This window comes from Anser cygnoides, chromosome 1 (genome assembly GCF_040182565.1).
Source record: "Anser cygnoides isolate HZ-2024a breed goose chromosome 1, Taihu_goose_T2T_genome, whole genome shotgun sequence".
NCBI classification, from domain to species: Eukaryota; Metazoa; Chordata; class Aves; order Anseriformes; family Anatidae; genus Anser; species Anser cygnoides.
The window spans coordinates 154569254-154594334 of record NC_089873.1 but is presented as its reverse complement, the minus strand read 5'-3'; the positions used below and the strand labels follow the sequence as shown (position 1 = coordinate 154594334).

The window sequence follows — 25081 nt, the reverse complement described above, 5'->3', positions numbered from 1 at the left end:
TGCTTCCTCATCTTCTGTCATGCTGTTTTGAAAAGAGTGACTTACCTGATTCATTCTTGAGCTAGATTAGTGAGCAAAGAATTAAATCTCATGCAAAGCCTCTATTTTTGTAAGGATCGTAGAATCACAGAATCATAGAATCATATAATGTTTTAGGTTGGAAAGGACATTAAAGATCATCTAATTCCACTCCCCCTGCTGTAGGCAGGGACACCTCCCACCAGACCAAAGCCCCATCCAGCCTGGCCTTGAACACCTCCAGGGATGGGGCATCCACAGCTTCTTTGGGCAACCTGTGCCAGTGCCTCACCACCCTCAGAGTAAAGAATTTCTTCCTTACAGCTAATCTAAATCTACCCTATTTTAGTTTAAAACCACTACTCCTTGTCCTGCCACTACACTCCCTGACAGAGTCCCTCCCCAGCTTTCCTGTAGGTCCCCCTTAGGTACTGGAAAGTTGTTATAACGTCTCCCCACAGCCTTCTCTTCTTCAGGCAGAACAACTCCAACTCCTTCAGCCTGTTTTCATAGGAGAGGTGCTCCAGCCCTCTGATCATCTTTGTGACCCTCCTTAGGACTCATTCTAAGATGTCCATGTCCTTCTTGTGCTGGGGGCCCCAGAGCTGAAGGCAGCACCCCAGGTGGGGTCTCACGAGAGCAGAGGGGGCGAATCATCTGCATTGACCAGCTGGCCACTCTGCTTTTGATGCAGCCCTGGACATGGTTGGCTTTCTGGGCTGCAAGTGCACAAAGGATACAAAGGTTGTCTACAGTGTTTACAGAAGTACACAGATCCACAAGCTCCTATGGGCCTAAGCCAGATCAGAAAAGGCAATGCAAACTTGCATGACACAAATGAACCCCAAAGAAAATATAGCACGGATTTGCAATTGCCATCAAAATAATGAGCAATGCTACACAAGCCCTCTCCTTCCTTCCAAAGACCAACAGGATTGTCCCTTGCTTCAGAGGATGGAACATCTAGAATCACTATGTGCGCTGGGAAGCACTTGCATTTTTTTTTTAGGTATCAATGAAATAAAAAATAAAGATTAGATGGTGATATAAAAGCTAGGTAAGTATTTTCTTCCCTAGTGATATAAAATGAAGCAGCAGCAGCTTACATTTATATTTTTGTTACTGCTACTCACACATTCATAGTCAATCGAACTCCCATCTCTCCTCCTTGAAAAGTGTGTGCTTTGACTATGATCATTGACTAGAATTTTCGAAGGCCCTTATCTGATACAATAAAATCTTCCTCCAAGAGAAACCCTCTTAAATTCAATGTGTGTTCTTGACAAATAATACAGTACTGCAAATACCAGGCAGTGGCAACTTCTGAATTAATACTCAGATGTTTATTTTACCACTGGGCAGAAATATATAAGCCACAATTTATGATCCAGTTATACTGTTTTTAAAAAAAAGATGGTAGATGAGGTAAGGGGTGGAATAAACAAAGATGGAAGCTACAACCTTCAGGGAGACTTTCAAAATTTTTTTAGTTACTCAAAAGTAAAGACTCTGGCACAAGTAGTTTTCCAGCTGACCACATTTTTCAATTTTGGAAGGACAGCTTGTTTTCTAGAAATGGAAACATTCTCTGTTGGGTTTTAAAATAACACTGCTTTAAATACTCTGTATATGGCCTGTGAATGGAGGACCAACATGTGGTTTTGAACTTCCTAGTATCTTCCCTCTATGATGAAAAGATGGATTTCATCCATATTATGTAGTACTTAAAATTCAGTTTGGAACCATTATTGTACTTTCCATTTGTTAATAAAATGTGCTCAACACTTATCTTTCCTACCAATTGTTAAAAATCCATTTACATGGCATCAGATATAATGGAAAGGTAATTTTTCATTTTTATTCTATTTTGTAGTTATTTCCCATTTGGAATTACCTCAAGCACTATCCTCAGAATAATAATACTCTGGAGGCAAGTAATCTAACTAGGCTTTAAAAAGCTCCTTGATTTTCACACACACACTCACATATATATATATATATACATAATGTCATGCCAAGAGGGTGTTTAAATTAGATATACCAATTATAACACCTTGTTCACACAATATGTTCACAAAAAAATCCCTATGCTGAAACTCCTACTTCAGTGATGAAACCTCAGCACCCAAATTTTGGAAGTGGCAGGTTCGATGCTACTGCTGAAACTGTCATTGGCATCTTCCTAGATCTGCTGAGTGTCTGGTGGTGCTTGGGGAAAGGCACCAGGATCAGGCTCTGTGTTCTGACCATCCTAGCCCTATCAGGACTGGATTAGGAATACCTCGATTTTTTGCCTTTTAGCTCTTCACTGTGCGATTCTGAGGAGAGGAGAGGAGAGGAGAGGAGAGGAGAGGAGAGGAGAGGAGAGGAGAGGAGAGGAGAGGAGAGGAGAGGAGAGGAGAGGAGAGGAGAGGAGAGGAGAGGAGAGGAGAGGAGAGGAGAGGAGAGGAGAGGAGAGGAGAGGAATTAAAAAGAAAAAAAAAGACAAAAAGAAAAAAAAAGAAAAAAGGAAAAAAGAGAAAACGAAAAAAAAGAAAAAAGAAAAAAGAAAAAGAAAAAAGTAAGAAGAGAAAAAGAAAAAAGGGAAAAAAGAAAAAAAGAAAAAAGAAAAAAAGAAAAAAAAGAAAAAAAAAGGAAAAAAGAAAAAAGAAAAAAAGAAAAGAAAACCCCATTCACACTTAAAGGTACAACTGGGTCACCAAGTGTGAATATGGTTTTGCTCCTCGCTGAATAAAGGAGTTGTTAATAGCTCTGCCAAAATGATGCTTGCATTGCCAGGATAGTGACACTCCTTAGTATTAATAGGAGTAAGGTCAGAACTATCTTCTGAATGAATAATGACTGTATCTGGATGGCCTGGACTTCCCCTAGAAACAGCTTGCTTTCAAATACTAAGCTGCTTCGCCAGAAAATACATCTGAGGAGAGGAAATGGAGACACAGAGGAGGCAAAAAGATGGACTCCCTGAAAACAGCATCAGTAAGCCAGCTGAATGCAGGGAGGCAGGACTTCTGATTATTTCAGACCGTCTTGCTAATATATATTTTTTTCTGTTATTGACAAGATGTTTGTATTTCATGTTAAAAAAATGCAATTTCCAGGAAGTGGTGTTATAGAAATTCTATCCTATGCTTAGAAAAATCTTATAGGTTTTGCAATGGATATTAAATATGACTTATTCCAAGATGTGTTAGTTAAACTGCCAAATGTGCTTGCAAATGCAGAACGCTTTAAATAGACTTACCCAGTGAACTGAAAGTTTGGTCCGATTGCAAAGCTGTATGTACAGTTATACAAAAAGAGAATACAGTGGAAGTAATAACAGGCACTGTAGGAAGGAGAGAGCAATAGGGAATTGTTTGACTGGAATAACTACACTTTGTAACAAAAAAGCTAAGGGGCATCGTAGGAAATAATCAAGTGGCAGATTCATAAATATCTCTTCACATAATGCATAGTAAAATTTATCATTGCTACTGCACACTGTAAATGGTAAAATGTACATAGATTTGAAAATAGATTTAACAAATACGCGCAAGAACTGCTAAACAAAAATACAGCACGTTAGGCACAGGAAGTTCCCAAGCCACATATGCCTGGAGAGAGTGAGTATCACTGAAGTATGAAATATCACTAAGAGAATGAAATACTACTCACTGTGTGCCTTCCCTGTTCTTCTGCTATTCCCCAGACATCTTTATTGGCCTCTGCCAGAGACTGCATATTGAACCAGAACAATAAATTTTTTTCCCCCCATTATAGCTGTTGTTACATTCTGAACCTACAGGCTCTTCCTTGGAAGAACCTTCATAATAACCTTTTTCTCATTATGAACCTTCTCATAATAGATGTTTAAGCACAATACTGGCATTACTTTTTCACCTGAAACATTGCTAGTGAAATCGTATCAGTCATTGGTCAAAAGAAACCACCAAGTGACTGTCAGTGCCTTGGTTTTCCTTTCAGATGACTGCCATGTTGGGACCAATCTAATCAGGGCTAAAAGGGACACACAGGTTACCAGGAACTATCCCTGCCTCAGAAATAGCGGTTCCTGAGGGAAAGGGCTGCAGAAGGCTTCCCTCTGATGTCAGTGACCATCATCTTGCATGAGTAACATCAAGTAAAATCGTACTCAAAGAGCAGTAGTTTTAGGGTAGAGGCACAACATGACTTATATTTGAACTTGGTATACTTGGATGACCAAAATAAATTATTTTAATGATAACTTTTTCTCTAAGGACAGTCCACTGCCATTACAAACAAGATATGTATGTAAGTACCGCACACCATTCCGTTATTGACAATAGATAAAATAATCTTGTGGAATTACAACATGCCTGGTAAAAAAAAAAACCAAAGTACTAAACACAAGAAGTCTCATTAGAGGTGCTGTGTTATATATGGCACTGTAGGAGCTGTTAAAACTTGAGGATTTTTTTTTTTTTTTCAGAAGCAGCATTCTTATAAGGCATGCATACAAACTTTCAAGCTTTGGGAATACAGTCAGCACTTACATAGAATTGACCTGATTTTGAAAGGGATCTGTTGTCATTCTGCAACCTGCAAAAATCAGGGCACTTTGAAAAATTCTGTATATTTGACAAGTTTATTGCGTGTGGGTGGGTGTGCACACCTGCATTCACATATGCATATATAAGGAAGGTATTTGCAGGAGCAGAAACGGAGGAAAACTTTTATGGTTCTGAAACCATTTGTGCATATGTGTCAGTAAATTCTAAATCATATAAGCTGCTAGTATGTTTATACATTTGAAAACAAAAATATATATTACGTTTTTGTGGTTCGACAGGAAAGCAGACACAAAATATACATTTAGGATACGATAATCATATGCCTAGAACAGAAAAATATGCATCTGCAAAAACACTCAGGAGGTCTTCATATTCTTTACTCTTTTCAAATAGCATAAAAAAAACTGCATAAAGAAAAGCTTGTCCTGACATTTTGATCAGTGCTTTTTTGCCCCGAACATAACTGCTTATACCACTGCCCAGAGGGTACCTCATCTTCCCAGAACTCACATGTTATTTTTAGTGCAGGATGGAATGTAGCACTCTGTAAGCATTCTACCTACCCCAAGGCACTGCTGGTATAACCAAAAAATATCTGTTTCAGATATTTTTTTCTTTTTTGAATGGCTTTAAAGATAAATATTAAGATTCTTTAGTTTTTTATCTTTTTTTTTTCCTCTTTTTTAAAACCTGTGTGAAATATTTTAAACAAGACCGAAGTACATGTTTCTTTTCAGAAGGATATGGTCAATGCAAATGACAGTTCGCCTCTCCATTCTTCGTTGCGAACTGCATTGTACCTTTTCTACTAGTTCTTTGTGTTAGTCTGCTCTCCCATCCTAGTTTTTAGCCTGATGCTTGGAGCCCTCTGATCGGTAAGTTAGTGAAATTAATTGCTATTGGCTTGTATGTTTAGTAGCTGCACTTCTACAAACATACTGCTTCCATGTGTAGGGACATAATATGAACCTAAAGTGACTGAATTTTGAATTACTTCTCCAGTAAAAGTTGCTCTGTGACACTGAATTAATTTCTGTCAACTGTAAGCAATTAGCTAAGTAACCTAGCTTAGTAGAACAGGTACCTGGACTCCAGCTGCAGGAAACAATGAGATGGAGAGAAAGATCTGAAGAAGACAATTTAGGATACCTAAGATCTCACTCTGTCTCTGGAGAAGCCTATTCCCCTTCATTGCTCAGAGAATGGAGGCAACAACTATATTGATAAGGCCAGAAGTTAGAGACTGTGAACCCAAGCCTTAAAAGTCAGCTCCTACAGGACTAGGGTTAGTGAGTTTTAGCAAGATCTAGGCTTCAACATTTAAATGATTAGCTGTGAGCATTTATAATTTAAAATTCTGTATACCATTTTATGATGGCTTTGATTTAGTTTAAGCATTTACATGACTGGCTCAATCTAGTACATATGTCACTGTATTTTAAGGTAAGATAGGTAAGGATTACACTACCTCTAGTAGTGTAAACCAGAAATGAGTGTTTTTTTTTTTTTTTTTCTATAAAGAAAAAGAAACGCCTTGAAAGGTTTCTAGAATAGCTTGCATAGCCAAACAACCAATACCATTTCCCTATGCTGAGTTAGTGGCACTGTTCCCACTATGGCAGTATAAACCCATTAACTGAGATCTACTGTTTTGTCTACTGCTTTCGAAGGAGCTGGGCAACCACCACCAATATGAAGTTTAATGAGAGCAGGTGAGAGATTCTGCACCTCGGAAGGGGCAACCTTGAATATCAGACACACGGTCTGATTTTTGGGTGGTCCTGTGCAGAGTCAGGAGCTGGACTTGATGATCCTTGTGGGTTCCTTCCAACTCAGGATATTCTATGATTCTATTCATATAAATGTAAATTATATTACCTGGTTATGTGAAAGTTTAATCTGCATGTATCATGCATCTTTTTCTTCAGCACACAATCATCACAATCTAAACACTTATGCAAAGAAGGAGAAAGTATGTGGACCCCTTTTCTCTGCTATCTCCTAGCAAAAGCCCTCACCAGCATCTAATAATTATTACAGATATTCCGACAGTGCTTAGAGGTTTCAGCAGAGCCTGGGACCACACCATGTCAGACTCTATCTGTATCAACACACCGTAAACAGGCCTTGTCTGTCTTCAGGAGGTTAGAATCTGAATTCACCGAGACACAGGAAGATTGGACTGTAAGAATTTCTGTTATCCCTGTTTGGTAAATGTGAAAGCAAAAGGTTAGCATTTCACTCATATTGAACTTGTTTTATTCTTTAAAGTGATAGTAAGAGGCCTCCATAGAAATAAGGAATGGTCCTTAGCAACCTGTCCAAATTAGCAAAGGAAGCCAGGTTTCAAGAAAATAAAGCCTTTCCCCCCCAAGTTTTCACAAGGACACTGAAAGACTTATGGAGCTCAAGAATGAAAAGAGTAGTGGGTGAGGCATGGAAGAAATGAATGTCCAAAAAGATTAAATCAGGCCTAAGGTCACTGGTGCTATTTGAAATCATGCAAGAGATCACTTCTGCTCAGTTGGGCATGACATTGTGAGGACAGTCCTGAAAAACGGCAATGATAATGATGATGCAACATTGACCTAAGTTTATACTAGAAATAAAAAATCAGCAACCAGATAGCTGGTAATGTAATTCAGAAATCTTAGCTGCTGCTTGACCATTTTGTGGAAGTTTTATTGACACATTTCGGCAATAGGAATTCATCATCATTGTACTGTGATGACCAATAGACAGTAAGTGTTACCATGGCTATGTCTCATTTTTCTAGATTTTGTTTTCTCTGGTGGATAGGAAACTCCATTTTAAAGTATATTCATTTCAGCTGCCAACAGGAGAGCTTGAACTAACAGATTTGATTTCCACATGAAGTGATACTGAGTGGAGATGATGGTCATTATCGAGGTTGTACTGCAGTTCACCTTAGCTTTATCTAACTTGATTCTGTTGAAGTCAATGTTGAAGCCCCTGCCACTTGCACCAGTAAGTCAGCTTCAGTATTTTGCAGTGGCAAATATAACTGTTTTTTAGCTAGTAGGGTTCTTAACAGAAAAAACATAGCAGACGTGTTTGTGCATCTGTGCACATATGCATGTTTAACACAGAGGAGGTCTGAGAGAACAATATCATACAAAGCAAGAGTATATGCTATTCTTTTTCAGAGTAACAAGACAAGGAACATTTAGTTGTTATATATTGGAAAATAGAAAGCAATGGCCACCTCATTGTGAAGGCCCTTATAACCTTCTGCACACACCTGCTCATGCTCAACCCAAATTGCCATGTTCCTGTGAGCTTCGGGGGAGCCAGTGAAGTCCTCACACAAACGCACAGAACATGCATTCTCTGTATCACATTAAGTGTGGATAAAAAGTATCTGCTGAAAATTTTACCATCTCTAACAAATTAAAATTTTCAGCAGGTTTCCATGGGTAATATTCTACTTTTTTATTTTTTTTTTTCAAACTTAAATGCATTAAAGACTGTCATGTCAGATTTTCAAGACAGACACGTTTTGAAAGAAAGGAAAATAAAAGTGGTGTCAAATGTAAATGAAGATCACATTAAGGTACTCATGGAGAAAGTCTAGTAACAATTTCTTACAACTCCTATGAACTCCAATATAAGCTACGGATTCTGTAAATGAACTAGGAGAAGTCTGCTTTCCTAGAACTGAACCAGAAAATAATTTTTTCACATCATATAAAATAGAAAAATAGTGTAAGGATTTTGAGAGAGATTCACTGAGTTTTTAAAGGAGAAGAATAAAAAGAGAAAGAGGATGAGGGATAGTCCAGAACCATAGAGATGAAGTACTGTTTTACACCATGTGGGATTTCATCCTGTATCCCATCAAAATGTATTGTCCATTGCTTTTTGAAAGACTTTAATGTAAGCCTATGATATCTTGACATGATGTGGTAAATGGATAAAAGCTGACACCAGAAAGTCTTTTTAGAGAAGCTTTATGCATATCTGTTGATATCACAATTCAAAGATTAAAAATGACAGCTAGCATTAACAGTTTTAGTTCCTACAGTAGCTCTGGCAAGTCTTTAAAAGTACTTGCAGCTACTGCTAGCAGCTTGTTTTCTCCAAGCTCATCTACATCTTTTCATGATTTCAAAATTACTTGATACACATCAGAAACTTACCTAAGATACAGACTGAACAAATGAATGCATTGTATTTTTCTCATCTGTTATCCATATGAGTATCCAGATCCAAAAGGCTAAGGCACACACTTAACATAGGGAGCATTCTGAAATAACAGGCTGTTGAATACAGCTACGTTGTTTGATATAACTTTTGTTGTTTTTAATGTTGTTAAAACTGCCAATTGTTTAAAGCTTCACAGTTGCAGATGTTCTGGTTTCAGAATAATGCAGATTCTTGCACTCTAAATACCCATTCACAGATGGTTTGGGCTGCAGATAGCTGTGTACCTGTGCCTTGTTCTGAAACCTGAATTGTTTATGCTTTGGTTTTCATACTAAGGTGAAAGGGAGGATCAAGGACTCTTCCAAATCATTATTTTCTTTTCCTTAACAGAGTGCTTTTTAAAATGGATTGCGTTACAAAGAGCTATTTCCCTCCAAAAAAAGGAAAGTACTTTGCTTTTAACAAGCCATGCACGGTAGTTTGGCAGGCAGTTCACAGAATACCGGCTAGCTGGCATGTGAGCGTGTTCTGTGGGAAAGCAAGGTTCTACATTGAGAACACAAGCCCTGCAGGGCCTTGGTTGGTTTATGTGCTTTCTTTTTAACAGAGGTGAAAATCATTGTTTTCTAGAGCTTTTTTACAGTATGTAACTTTATTTTCCAAATCCACATTAAGGAAACCTTTTAATTTTTGTATTGTTTCAAGAATCCCACTTCAGTTATCCCTCATGTCAGACAATCTAGATTTCCTTCTCCTTCTGGAACCAAGCTTAGGAAGAACTTCGCAGCCTTACTCATTGTACTTCACCACACAGGCTTCATTTTGGCTGACAGTCATATTGTGACTTATCTTCTCTTTATGACCAATTCTGCTGAATAAATTACTTTTTTAGCCCTTACCTCTGTAAAGTTATCAGAGGGGTTTAATTATGAAGATTTATTGACAAAAACATAAGCAAAGACCAATGCAAAAATATTTATTCTTAGAAGTTCACAGGGAAAAGTTAAAGGAAAATAAGCAGGGGACTGAGTTCAGGTTGGTTTCTTCATTTGTTCTATAGACAATCATACAGAAAGACAGCAGCAGGAGTGTCTAGCAGAAGCTATAAAAATAGCATGTATTTTCACTAGCGAGAAAACCAATGTGCTGTTTCAGTTGTTAGAACTGTTTTACATAGAGATGATGAGTATCTGGAGGGCAAAAGCATATGGAAACCAAATTCCGTATCTTAGTATCTAGGAACAGTTACAAAGAAAACAAAACCTAGAAAGGTTTAAATACACTGATAAACTGTCTCAGCAAACATGGTGTGCTCCATCAAAACAAAAGTTATCATGTGATTCAGGTCAGTGGCAGTACCCTGGCTTTTTCTTCCTGTTCATTTGACTTCAACAGAAAAACAACAAAAATAACTCAAGCCTGAAAATGAGTTAAAATTCGTAAGTCTTCCCCAGCACCCATGCTATATGTGAGACAGAGAAAAGCACACTAACGGAAGACTAAGTTGCAGAATGGACTTCTGTGTTTAGCTCTGGGAAAGATCAGCGTACTGCTCATTTTTATCTCTTTGCCAGTGTGACTCCCATATTGGAAACCTGGTTTGTGTGAAAGCTTTTTCTCACATCACAAACTTCAGCAATAAGTACATGCTTTGGACACAGAAACACTGAGCATCAAATATCAGTAGGAAGTTTTGTCCAAAAGAGAGCAGTGATCATTCGCAGAGCAACAGCCAAGTTCAAAAAGGAGAGAAACCTTGAAAGACTGCAAAGAAACCAGTACTGCATTTGTGAATTTTTGGAGGCTCTCTTAATAAAGAGATGGCTGTTTTGCAAATTTTCAATGATGGAGGGATGGATAAATCTCTTTGACAATGAATGGGGAGAAGTGAATACAGGCAGATGTGAACATATGAACTAATGTAAACAAAAGACTATCCTTATTGCATCTAGATATGAAAGAAAAAGAAATGGCCGGTGAAAAAATCAGAACCATAACAACGATGGTGCTGAGCATATTGACAAGAAGAATGAAGTATCATAAGAAATAAAATAAATAAATAAGTAAATAAATCCCAGAATCCTGGTACTGATGTAGCAACACAAGCTAATGTGTCAGTGCAGGGAAAATAAGATGGCTATCCTCAACATTATTGGTGGTACAATTAGAGCTTTATTCTCTGGGGAAGCAATTATTTGTGTCTTTAAGATCAAATATAACTAAAAAAACTTAGTGGGATACATTAAGACCCATGAGAGCCACATTTCTGACATATTCCCATGGCAAATGGTGAATATCTGGTTTCACACAGTCCATCCTGTCTTTTTTTTCTGTGGATACCTCTTCAGCTAAATAAGGTCCATATTTCCTGTGCCCATCAAGATGGAAGTTGGGAAACTCTGCAAAGATCCTATTGGATTCTTGTAACACACCTTTAGAAAACTAACTGAAGTGCCAAAGCCAGGAACCCGTTACTTTATGAACCTAAGTTCACAAACTACTAACTCTTTCTCTGCTGCGAATGGAGAGAGATAGGCAGCTTTAAATGTTGATTTTTGTGCTTCTTTCTTTCTATTAACGTGTGAGTGCCTAACCTAAATTAGGATCCCAACCAAGGAACTTCTGTAAGATGCTTAACATTACACATGGTGATTTTGGGCCTCAGTAATATAAAAGCACCCATACTATTAAATGTCAATGAAACACGGTTCCCAAAGTTGGAGATTCATGTCATTAAACTTTATCCATTGGAAGTCAGACACTGCCTAATTAGTTGTCTAGACTCCCTCTGTAATAAATAGAAAAAGTGAGCACCCATTTTGGAAGGTATGAATCATTTCTCAGAGGGTGACTATGACTACAGGGGAAGCAGAGATGACTAGTTTAGACTAATGTCTAACTTTTTGCATGGCTAACAAGGTAACATGAATTCTGTCCTCTGACATTTTAGAAAATTGCAACCTTTTTCTAAAAGAATAAGAATTTGTTCTCTTGGTACATAATTGTTCTAAAACTTGAGGATAGTAGCTTCTAAAATTCTGAGTGTTGGATAAACTACAAAAGCATGAAAATGTTTTGTTATGCTGCTTACTGCATAAGCATAGAGAATTCTAAGGATTTATTTATTTATTTATTCAGTGTATATTAGAATAGAATAGAATAGAATAGAATAGAATAGAATAGAATAGAATAGAATAGAATAGAATAGAATAGAATAGAATAGAATAGGTTTCAGTTGGAAGAGACCTACAAAGATCAAATATCAGAGTACTCTGGGGCCGATCCGAAGTTAAAACATATCGTCAAGAGCATTATCCAAAAGCCTCTGTAAGACAGGTAGGCACATCAACCACCTCTTTAGGAAGCCTGTCCCAATGTCTGACTGTTCTCTTGGTAAAGAAGTTTATCCAAGTCTAGTCTGAAGCTCCTCTGGTACAGCTTTGAGCCATTCCCAAGTGTCTTGCCACTAGATGCCAGGGAGAAAAGACGAGTACCTCCCTCTCCACTCCCCTTCTTCAGGAAGTTGTAGAGAGCAATGAGGTCGCCTCTCGACCTCTTTTCCTCAAAACTAGACAAACCCAGTGTCCTCAGCTTCTCCTGAGGAGAAGATATGCTGTTACTTCTGTCTCAAAAATAAATGCATCTTTTTAAGTGCACTACATTATTATTTTTTCATTCTTTGGAGATTCCTTTTACAGAAATTCAAAACATGTATTTAATTGATTTAAGTGAGATATGAAAAGCCCAGACATTGGAAATATTTTTATCTGCATAAAAATAATAACTGTGAAATCAACAACTAGTGGGGTCCTGCAGCGCTCAACTTTAAGGCCAGTTCTCTTTAATGTATTCATAATTGACATGGACGCAGAACTTGAAGGTATACTAAGTAATTTTGCATATGGCTCTAAATTGGGAGGAATGGTTGACTCTGTCAAGGGTAGAGAGGCCTTGCAGAGAGATCTTGACAAACTGAAGGGCTGGACAATAATAATACAAAGTTTAACAAGAGCAGGTGCTGCAACTGGGAAGGGGCAACCCTGAATACGTACAAGACTGAGGGACGAGAGGCTGGAGAGCAACACTGCAGAAAGGGATCTTGGTGTTTTGGCTGATGGCAAGTTGAATATGAGCCATCAGTGTGCCCTGGCAGCTAGGAGGGCCAACCACATCCTGGGGAGCATCAGGCACGACACTGCTAGCTGGTTGAGGGAAGGGATTGTCCTGCTCTGCTCTGCACTGGTGCAGTCTCACCTCAAGAACTGTGTACAGTTTTGGGTGCCACAATATAAGAAAGACATAAAGCTGTTAGAGAGTGTCCAAAGGAGGGCCAGCAAAGATGGTGAAGGGCCTACAGGGGAAGATGTACAAGAAGCGGCTGAGCTCACTTAGTTTGTTCAGCGCAGAGCAGGCTGAGGGGAGGCCTCATGGCGGCCTGCAGCTCCCTCACGAGGGGAGCGGAGGGGCAGGCGCTGAGCTCTGCTCTCTGGGGACAGCGACAGGACCCGAGGGAACAGCATGGAGCTGGGACAGGGGAGGTTCAGGCTGGGGCTATCAGAAAAAGGTTCTGCACCCAGAGGGTGGTTGGGCACTGGGACAGGCTCCCCAGGGAAGAGGTCATGGCACCGAGCCTGTCAGAGTTCCAGAAGAATTTGGACAATGCTCTGGGACTCACTGTCTGATTTTTGGGTGGTCCTGTGCAGAGGCAGGAGCTGGACTTGATGATCCGTGTGGGTCCCTTCCAACTCAGCATAGTCTATGATTCTTTGAACTGATTGCATGAGAACTTAAGATCAAAGGTATACATTTTGCTTTTTCTCTCCAGCTTACAGACAAACAAAACTGAAAACTATAGCAATCACAGAAAGGAAAATTTATATTTGTTCTTGGGATGTAAGTTGGAATTCTCTGGCATGTGAGTGCTGCTATTAGTTGAATAAAAATTACAACTCTACAAGCAACTAAGTTCCAGTAACCCTCTTAAAATCAACAAGATGCTATGGTGATCAGAATCCTATAACTCTGAAAAAATGCTTTATCCTACTTAGCATAAATCTTTGATTTGAGTCTTTTATTTTAATTAATTCTACTTTAGAGAATAATGTAGAAGGACTAAGCACAATTTTTTGAAGACTAACTTATCTTGTCTTCACTGACATTAACCAAAATTTTATGTATGCATTCTGCACGAAAAGTGATCGGTATCAAAATCATTTTTAGAATATTGTCCCCAGAAATATCTTGTATATGTTCAGTAAACACCAGGTACTCTTCTTTTACATAGTAAGAAGCCAAAATTTTCATTATAAATCAGGGATTTTCTAACCTTAGTACCAAGCAGAATAGTGAAGAAACAGAAGTAACTGCTTAGTGAGAAAAAAAAGAAGTGTTAATTGCTCTGTTTCCCTAACAACAAAACTAGAAAAAAATCAAAGAAAAACCAAGGCAGATTTTAAGAGCAAACGGATTAACACCTAAAACTTTTCCTCCTTTATTTTTTTTTCCCTTTTGTTTATTTTTAAAGACATCTGTACCCTGCTGGTGCTGTAGTTCTGCATAATCAGGTGGTAGTGGATTCTAGTACCAGTACCTCCCTACTCCCTATGCCCCCATCACTACCACCACCACAAAAGACAACAAGGAGTACTATGGAACCAGATGCCATCATTGAATGGATGGTACCCAAGTCTTGATTAACTTTATTCTGCTACAATTGCTCCTTCTTATCAAACAGAGTACCTAACGGTTTCCTTCTTGTCTTTCACTATGAAAGTCCTGTCAAGAATACTGATGCTTCTTGAACTGTTTCATTTTGGAAAGCTTCTAAGCATTTTAAAACCTGACCCTAAGTCACTGATGTCAAATTGAGTTATTCAGACATTAACTGTTGCCAAAAACAAGAATCTATCACAAAAGACAAAACAAGCAAAGAAGCTATCTTTATCTCCAGGCTTCTCTGTTTATGAAAGTTTCTGTTTTCAACATCAAAGAGTTAACACTGGGATTTTAAAAAAGAGAAACTAAACATAGTAAACATCTGCTGTTTTTAAAAGCACAGAGGCCAAATAATGTATTTCTAAAGGCAGGATTTCTTAAGAATATATACTATATGTATATACTTATACACATCTCTGCATCCTCCTGCATATACTGCTTAGATATGGATTCAGGGGAAAAAAAAAAAACTTGTATGAATTTTATGGTGTGGAGCAGAATGGGAGGGAAAGGAGTATGTATATTTGGCAAGTACCTTCACTGGTGAGAATAAGAATTTCATTAAATTGGAAGAAAAATGTCCTTACTGCATATTCCTATTAACTCCTCCAAGAATTTCTGTTGCTAGGTAGTAACGCATGTATTGAGAAAATATTTTTAGTAATGAATGCAATCTGTACTCATGTTTTAAATGCGCATAAGAGAGCAAAGACAGCACATGTGTGATGGTATGACAGAAATCTGACCTTCCCTAAGGGAATATTCCTTTGAAGCAGCAGGACTACACTTATGTATGACTTCGGTAATTGAAAGTGGATGGATATTCCTGTCTGACTTGAGGGGCCTAGGCACCAGAGGGACTTTGTTCTCCTCCTCTCCATGTATGAAAACCCAGATGTTGTCAAATTATATATGAACCTAAAGATGACACTTCAGCTTTGATTCTCTAGTTCTAAAATAGGGATACAACAGTCTCGTCTGATATAAGCCTTAAGGTGAACCCTTCAAAGTTAGTAAGGTAGGCAGGGGTTGTTATCAGAAGCATAAAGCATATCAAGAAAATTTTATCTTCTAATACTGTTGAAATTACATATATTTTAACTGTGGAGCTCCAGAAAATAGGATTACAGAAGTAGGATAACATGGCCAAGGAAGAACTGCTTACATTCAGAGATGCTTGAGAGGCTTGCTCTTTCCCTTGTGGAAATACAACACACTTAAATGGTGCATTGTTTTAACCATCACTGAGCTCTATGGCTTTAGTTCTTCATTGTGCTACCTGCAAATTGCTTCTGAAATCCCGTTCAGATTGTGGAAAATTAGAGGCTTAAAAATGACTGCACTGGGTCGGATCAAAGGTCCACCTCACCAGTGTCCAGTCTCTGACACGACCAGCAGAAGATGTCTAGGAAATGAGTATAAGAACAGATCAAATACAGATCAGTTATGCTTCCTGCATATTCTCTCAGCTTTGACAACCTCTGGGGCTCAACCCTGAAATCAGTAAATGTGTGGAAAATATGATGGGAAAAGTTAACAGAGCTGTTGTGAAGGAAAGTCATGCTTCACAATCTGTTAAGAGTTCTTTGAAGTAGTCTAACAACACCTGGATTATAACTCACACTATGCAGCTGAATATCCAGAAAGAAAAGTCCAAAAATTGGCTTTCAAAGAAATCCTTTCAGCTTCTTAAATTTTAAGCAACAGTTTATGGACAGGGGGCAGAAGAAAAGAATAAAAGGGGAGGAAAGCAAGATTGTAGCTGATAGATTTCTTGTTCCTTAGATCCTTGTCATCCGCATAACTCATGATAACACTGAACACCACAGAAGAGGGCATTACTGGAGAATGAGCAGGATCAACCTCGTATCTGAAGATGAGCAAACGTGTTAGGGTCAGTCTGTATTGCAGCAAAGGATCAAGTTTATTGTACAGACAGCTAGTGAACATGAGCTATTGTACAAGCCCTTTTCACTTGACATGAGCTATCAAGGCAGACAAAGCCAAGATGAGACATGTGGCAGGGGATGGGAGACATATTGTGAATGAAACACAGAGCTGTAAGAATACAAAGAATGATTCTGTTCCTAAACCAACTGAATGGCATATTGGAAAAATAGATTCTATTCCTATGTACACCTGTGAAGCTAAGTAAATCACTTAAATCAATCTTTTACAAGTGTTATTTTTGGTCTAGATACTTATGAAGGGCATCATAGAAAGTCAGGAAGGCGATTAATAGTTTTGTCTTCACAGCAAAGCTTGAATACTGTGCAATAAATAATACACACATCACACATTGTACAATAAAGAGAAAAAATATCAGCTAGTTGTTTGTTAAAGTGAGTTGTATGTGTTCTTTGTCCTATATGAGGTTAGACTTTTGGAAAGAATATTATATAATGATCTAATTGAAAACTGAATCATGATGTATATCCTTAAATAAATTGAGGATATAAATTCACACAGGTACATTTAATTCTAAAAGTTTACTAGCTTTTAATTACATTATTTTACATTCCTACTTATAATCTCCTACTTGTGTAATGTATTCTTTGCTTGGATTTATTCTTATGTAAACACATTTACTGAACCAACACGAATACCAAGTGTTTATATATCACTTTACATTTTAGAGTACATTGCAAATATTAGCTAATTAGTCCCTTCTCAATAATCTGAAAGATAAGTAATAATATTTCTGTTATCAAGATCAAGAAAACGAATTAAGTTATAATTAAGAAGTACACATCCCAAAGGGATTATTAGCTAGGTGTCATATTCTCCCTTCTTCCTTGAAAATCCAAATACTTCATCATTTGAAAATGCCCCCAAGTTTAACAGCCATTAAATGTAGAGAAAAAAATGCAAACATGAGGACAGAAATACTTTTGAGAGCATTATAGTTTCACCATTTCTAACAAATCAATGTCTTTTACATTAACAGTTTGAATGATTGATTTATCCCTTGGCACCATTCAGCTTTGAATTATAGATGTCAAAAAACTTCCTTTGCAGTGATACAGATCTGTTTCCTTATAGAAATGGTCTTGGTTAAAACATAACAATTACCTCACAATCTTCCTTCTTCTTATAGTTCATTTTTAGTGGAGAATTCAAAATATCATTGAATTAAAAACTCTTCCTGCTTTATCTTCTGAGATAAGACAACCAATATTTCAGTATAATAGTGCACAGTCACTATCAGCACTGAGCCTGTGATACCATCGCATTTACCCCACAGGAAACCTTTTCTCTTCTAGTCACTTAGTCAGGTGTGCAATCATTCCAATAATTCCCCATGATTCAGCTCCAAGAACCAATCTCTTACTTTCTTTCACCTTAAGCATTTTTAAACCGTACAACACTTTTCATATGAATTTGTTTGGATAAAACACCAGAAGAGAATATATTCAGTAGTATTGAGCAATAGTCTTTGAAGAGAGGCTACTGTTTAAAGCAATATTTTAAAGCATAAGTACAAGGGAATCACTGTCAGCCAACCTGGATACATTTATACATCAAAATGGTGTATAACAAATGCATCATTATGCCAGAGTCAAACAAACTGGCATGTTCAATGGCAAAGTGCAATCCTTTTCCTTAAATACTGGCTTGGTCATGGGAATAAAATGTACTGTCAGTGAAGTGATGGTGTCACACTGCATGACAGCTAGAAAGTTTGGCAGCTAGAAGGTCTGCTCACTTGGGCATCTGTTTTGCTATGGCCCAGCATCCAACTTGTGTAGTTTTGCTGCTGCCACTCTCAAAGTTATGAAATTTGGGGACTTTTTTCAATAATTATATTTACGTCTTTTAATTGAGTATGGTCTACTTATACTCTATGGTTATTATGGAGACAGGGTTCCTACCTGGCTCAGATTTCAGGTTAACACAGTGGCAAGCACTGCAAGTGGTGCTGCTTCCACAGACATGGCCAAACATTGCTCATTGATGGGAAGTAAAGAATAATTTTTCCCCTCTTTGCTTCTATGTGTCCTTTGCTTGTTTTTTCCTCCTTTTTCCCTTTGATTAAATTATCCTTATCTCAACCCATTATTATTATTATTATTTAATTTCCATCATACTTTCTTCTCCCCCTCATCTTTTGAGGAGGGGAAGTGAGAGAGCAGTTGTCGAGTTTAGCTGCCCAGCTGGGTAAAACCACCACAGCCTCTCATCATTGCTTTTTGTTCACCAGTTCCAGAGGGGTGCACCTAAAACACAAAGTCATGTTGCTGTCATCTCATAAGCAAACGTGTAGATTTTAAAAGTGGTTTATGAACCAAAGAAGCTAAGTTTCACAGGAAAGCTACAGGATTTTACGTCTCAAGCTGTTCACTTCAGAAAGTTGATTTGTGCTCCTAATTCATGCAGACATTATGAAAATTTTCCTGTAAGATTATCAGTATGATATCACATTGCTTATCATATATCTGAGTCATTTTCATTTCAGATCATTTTACCTCTTGAGACTGGTAAGGAGCAAAATGAGTAAACTTGATTTGGTCTATTCAATTTGCATACTCAAGATTGTCTGGCCATCCCAGAATCAACTATAAGATCTCTCATTTCACATATGTGAGCTGATTAACTGATATCCAGTATTTATATTTCTTTGTGCCCAAAAATGCCTGCTCTTTTAACTCACTGCATTTGCAGTATACACTGATATTTAATACTGCAGCAGCAAATGCCGTAATGGTTTTTAGATTGAGTTCTATAAAGAAGATCTTAAAGGGCCTATATTTTTATTTTGTAGTGCCCTGAATATTAAAATTTTGGGAAGGAATAGTAGTTTGACACATTACTATCATTCAGTGAGCATACATGAAACATACAATCCTTAAATCCACATTTAACATTCTTACACAAATGGGAAATTTATAGAAAATAAGCACAACCGATACAAACATAATAAATGAAGAAATGCATAACTTCAGTTTTAAAACTAAAAGAGAAATAATATGGATGGAAAAATAAGGGAAAGTTAATCTGTCGCATTAGCTCCAGTGCAAAATAAGTAAATCATCTGGGAGATTATTTTTCAAGGATTAAAGGAATAAAATTCTACACAAATTGCTGATGCACATTAAAGAAAAACAAAACCAACAAATGATGGGTAAAAGAAGGCTAAAACCCAAATATTTCAAAAGCACTTTTGACATATTAAGCTCTCAGTATGCTATCTCACACATGAAATAGGCAAATGCTTATGATTTTGCATCTCTGCACAAATAAAAACATACGCGTGTATTTATGTAAAACATAGAGACACCTTCCTCTCTGGTGATTTTCCCACAAGGTCAGAATGGCCAGCATGAACCCTCTAGTTATATTTGTTTTATCTGATTTTCATTCTGGGGTTCAAACCCGTAACAGTGGCTTCTAGGTAATCTTGATCCTCAAATTTCATTCTGGTTCCCTGTAACAGTGGCTTCTAGGTAATCTTGATCCTCAAATCTGGAGAATCAAGAAGCAAGGCAACTTTGACAAGTGTCTTTAGGACTCACCCAACACATTCAACGTAGGCCCCTCTATCACTTCCTGTCTGTTGACTCTTGCCAGTACTCTCACCTGCAGCAGTTCCACAGTGTGCTCATATATTGTCATATGGCTCATAGCATTTTAACATTTGAGGCCTAAAGTCAGGGAGATTGTCTGCCTTGCTGTAAATCAAGTATTTTTACTTAATTTTACTTACAAAAGGCTATGGGAACTACATCTTACAAAAGTTTACCCTCTGCAGAAGTGGGTCCATGGTGCTTCATATCCTACTGATGACAGATGTGGTAAAGGGGAAACACTGTATTTTTGCCTTTTTTTTTCATAGTGCAGTGCAAATACAGACCTATAACTACTTAGGCTGTAATACAGTAGTCACGTGGTAGAGCCTTTGTGAACACAAAAATAAGCTAAACAACATTTTGTTTATCAACAAGTAGATTATAAGCAAAAAGATTACCTAGCTATGATTTTTACATTATTTCAAATATATGACAATCTGTGGGGTTGGAGCTAGATGATCTTTAAATTCCCTTTCAACCAGAGCCATTCAATGATGGCTATTTTCTAAATCTTCTAATTTAGAAGAAATTTTCTAAGCTATTTTCTAAATCTTTTTTTTTTTTTTTTAAATAATCTCTTAATTTCTACCTTATATTGTGTGATGGTCAACTATCCATCAAAGTATGGCTATTCTTTTCAACATCTACCGTTTTCTTCATACTCAAGAAATGTCTCACATCTTTTGCCATAAGAACAACAGTAGAGAAATGTTTTATTGAAAATACTTTCAAGCACAGAAAAAACATGTTCTTACTTGTTTAAGTTTCTTCAGATCTTCATCAAGTTCCAAGTTGTCCAGAATAACAGCAACAAACAAACTGAGTAGAATCTACAAAACAATTACAAATTATTTTTTAAAGCTTGCCTTATATTTCTCAAGAAATACTATTAAATACAATGGAAAAGTGAGGGTGCTATTGATGTAAAAGGGGGTACTGCCTTTGACATTTGTTGAACTAATATCGCTTGCCTATATATGCCTGCTAGTCATTTTGTAAGTAGTAAATTGTTTCTGGCATGTTTGACTTGCTTAATGCTCACAATGTCTCTGTGCAAAGTAGCTAACTGCACTTGGAAAGAAAAGTAAAATTATTTGAGTGCATCAGGAGCCACAGTGTTGGAAACACATGCATTTTCAATTAGTGTCCATTAAATATTGTGTAGATATGCCTTTAGGAAGAAGAATCACAGAAAAAGAAAGTATGTGTATATCAGATGATATTTTCCTTGCGTAGAGGCAGTGACTAGAGGCCAAAGAAGGGGAAAATTTCACTGATATAGCTGTGAAGGAGACCGAACAGGCGGAGAATGGATATAGGTGAGGGAGGATACCTCCATTCAGCATCTCTCTTCAGATGACATGTCTTAAAGCAGAAAATGCATATAGATGTAGCTTTACAGCTACTGCAAAGGTTTTAATCTCTGAGGATCAAGGCAACTATTTACAAACATATTGAGCTTCTACAGGCAAACACCAGTTTCCTAGAGATATCAGTAAGAATTTCATCTCTTTTACAGGAGTTACAGGCCTAAAATATTTCTTTGGTTTTGAACCACTGACTGACAACCAGAGCAGACAATCGTATCTGTTCACAACTGTTGAAGTTTGCTGTTATTCAAGCACACTGGAAAGAAGACAAAGAAAGGACTCTCACTCATAAATTTATAAAATGCCAGTCTTCAAAAAAGGGTTTTTTTTTTTTTTTTAAATAGTGAACTGTCTTTAGCAATATTTAGAATTTCCTGCATCTTTTAGAAAAGACACATTAAATATGCCACATACTTAACCAGGACTTCAAACTGTTTTCGATGATCTGATTACTGTGAACTGTGAAAGTTAAGATGGCCTTCAGAATGCAAAACAGGACAGAGTTCTGAAAAAATACTTAATCCGTGGCACAAAGCACTTTGATTCCCAATTGCTAATGAACGGTTTTGCTATCATTCTGTCAGGATTTTACAGTATGGTGTTTTTCTTCTTCAGATACTTTACACAGCCTATGATACTCTAGTACCTGCAGCTCAGAGAATAGTAGTTAAGGAAATATTGTTCCACACGAAAAAGAAATACAGTACTCAGTAAATATATCACCGCTTACAGCATTGCTGCTTCATGCACAGATTTGTATCAAGGAATGAAGACTTTCATTAACTCCGTTTTCACTTTCTTCAACAAGAACCTAAGACCACGTACCACAAAAGAAAAGTTAAAAGCAAACTTATTATTTGTTTAACTTCCTCCAACGCCATCTCAACTAATAACAGTCTTGACTTCCAAGAGAGGTTTTTTTTTTTGAGCTTTTCAACTTTTCTTTGCTTTCTCATGTGAAACCTATTCATTTCTTTCCAAAGCTCTACAGTCTGTTTTGCCAAATGCCTGCAATTATCACTTCTCAATTCTAATCCTCCCCCTTCTTCTGGCTGGTGAAAGTTATTTCTCCATTTGACTTCATTTTTGTTTTTCACTTAGGGCTGTTTATTCTTAGATCTCTTCTTTTTGGTTTCAGGAGCAGTCCAACTGTTTTCATGCTACTTTACCAATTCCACGATATTTTCTTTCTTTAAGCTTCTTTTGCCTCTAGACAACTTTGTCCTACATAGCTTTTCTCTTCCAAGGTCTGAGGAAAATCTTAGAACTGAAGCTAACAACTTCATAAGGCCAGGTAGTTTTACAAAGTTCTCTTAAAAAATAGTTTCTTCATCCATATAAAATTTGCACAGGTGAATGAGAAGTATACACTTATAGAGCAAAGCAAGGACTGCTTACTTAAACTGTGAATGCCCTGGAAAAGGAGTGAAGGACGGTGTACAGACAGGTGATTTAGCTCCTAGTAAAATAAGTAGTTTGAGTAAACAAATGTAGGAATCCCAGAAAATTCTTTCAAAACATAACACATAAAGCAGAATACTAAAAATTTCTTACAGCTAAGTTACTTTTAAATTAAGATGTGAATTTTTAGCACAGAGGCCACCTGGCACTACTTTATTACTTGTTTAATGCTTATCTAAGAGGAAAAAAAAAACGAAACAAAAAAACAGATTCCAGTTCACACTTGAAAAAAAAGCAGTAAGATTCTCTAACCAGCAACTTTTTTAAAATTCATGACCAAAATCCTCTTCCTTTTTGCTTTTTTTCCCCACTTCCCATGGAGTTTTAAGGATTTCTTTGGCATAAGAAGTTGCTTTTCCAGACCCAATACTCCTAAAAGTATAAGTTCCATGTAACTGCTGACAATGTACCTTTGCTCAGATTATATTTTAATTTGGTTAAGCAGCTCTAAGAGAATTGAATGCCCTTTACTGCCACTTATTGAGGATTTAAACCCATGTGAAGAAATCTCCTGCACCCACAATTACAGTCTGATCAGTCAGTCATTATGAGTGAAGTGGAACACATAATAAAGTAAAAATGTAACAGGAATCTGATGGAGATTGTATAAATACAGTTAGCACCTCACCTAAGTAGGCAACTGAGCAAAAAAAAAAAATGAAGAAAATGAAAATATGAATAAGTGCATCAAAAACTGCAGTGAATGCAAAATACAAAATGAACAAAAGTAGGAGTGAAATAAAAAGTGGATAAAATGGTTATTCCCCCGATTGTGGTATTTTCTCTGTGTTGGTATTCAAAATATGGTGCCAAGCCCGTATTGATATAGGATTTCCAAAACCATGTTTTCCATACCATTTTCTCAACTGAAAAATGTAATCATCTCATTTGAAATGCATACAAAAAAACCATCTTTTTATATATAATCCCCATTTTCATATACATGCAGGAACTGCTTCATTAATTCTCATCCTTTTATTGCCTGATATACTATATCACATATTTTCCATGCATTGATTTTGCATCAGACAACAGGAAAGCACTGCTTTATAGTTAGGAGTTTGCATCCTAAGGCTTAACAATTCTGACTTTAATTATAGCTGCAAAGAAACCGCAATGGAAATTGAGAAGACCATTTCAACATGATAAATAAAAGTGCTTGCTTCACTCTGCAATCATCAGAGCTGTGAAGGCACAAGACAGTTAACAATTATATTATTAGTCTACCAGTGTGACTTGGATCTTAGGAAGAACAACTCACACCAGAACAAAAGCTCCCCACTTATGCCACATGGCTGAAGGGTGAATTCTACTACATCAAAGAACTAAAACAAAAGCCCCCTATGCTGAAAATAAGCATCACAATTAGTTTTAACTAGATGAGAAAAGCATTGAATAGTTATGAGAGTAATTCAAAACAAAGAAAAGCACAGTGCATTTGCAAGTCAAAACTTACCAGTGTAGCAAAAAGATGATATAGTATAAAATAAATGGCAACTACTGGTGCCCACATATGTCCTACAGCATTCAGTGTCTGATCCATGACATCTACCCATCCTTCCTGTGTGAGAATCTGAAACATCGACATGAATGCCTGCAAGAAAAAAAATCACATAAATATTAAAAATTCATTAACTATATTAATATGTTTTTATAGACACATTCCTCAAGTTGATTTAACAGAGCAAAACATTTACTTTTTTTTTTTTTTTAAATCTTAATAAATTAGTGTATTTCAATGTGTAAAGTCAGGTGAAATGTTATTTCAGAGCACAAGCAGAAATAAATAGCTTAACCTCTGACTGCACTGTAATCTGCAACTTGTAAGTATAGTCTTGCCTCCATTAGCCCATATAAATACCTTTTTGGTTTCCTTGTGGGCTAACAAAATAGGAATGATAACCTGAGCATCACAGCTCATTGTTTACAATACAACAACGTATTGTAATTCTTTGTTTATACACATTCTTCAGGGTTGCCTCTCTATAAATATGCCTACGATAAAATGTAAAAGTTAAACGAGATCATACACTGATGTTATCTTAACAGCAGAAGCACTTTAGGCTTCCTACTGATGAGACTAAGCAATACAAAACAAGGTCCCAGTTCTTCCATCTGTTTCAGTCAGTCATACCCTTCCCCTACATTTTTTAGAGAATCACAGAATCATTAAGGTTGGAAAAGACCTCCAAGATCATCTGGTCCAACCATCCCCCTACTACCAATATCACCCACTAAACCGTGCCCC

General features: G+C 37.1%; 1 protein-coding gene across 9 annotated transcripts in view; it reads right to left on the bottom strand.

Moving 5' to 3' along the window:
• The window catches only part of NALCN (sodium leak channel, non-selective), a 236279-nt gene that overhangs the window by 67151 nt on the left and 144047 nt on the right, over nucleotides 1–25081 (bottom strand). For all 9 annotated transcript variants that reach the window (XM_048072668.2, XM_048072666.2, XM_048072665.2 and 6 more), the window contains 2 exons: nucleotides 24290–24427; nucleotides 20758–20832 (listed from right to left, as the gene is read on the bottom strand). In XM_048072668.2, coding sequence (XP_047928625.1) covers nucleotides 20758–20832; nucleotides 24290–24427 — 213 coding nt within the window. The remainder of the gene's footprint in view (nucleotides 1–20757; nucleotides 20833–24289; nucleotides 24428–25081) is intronic.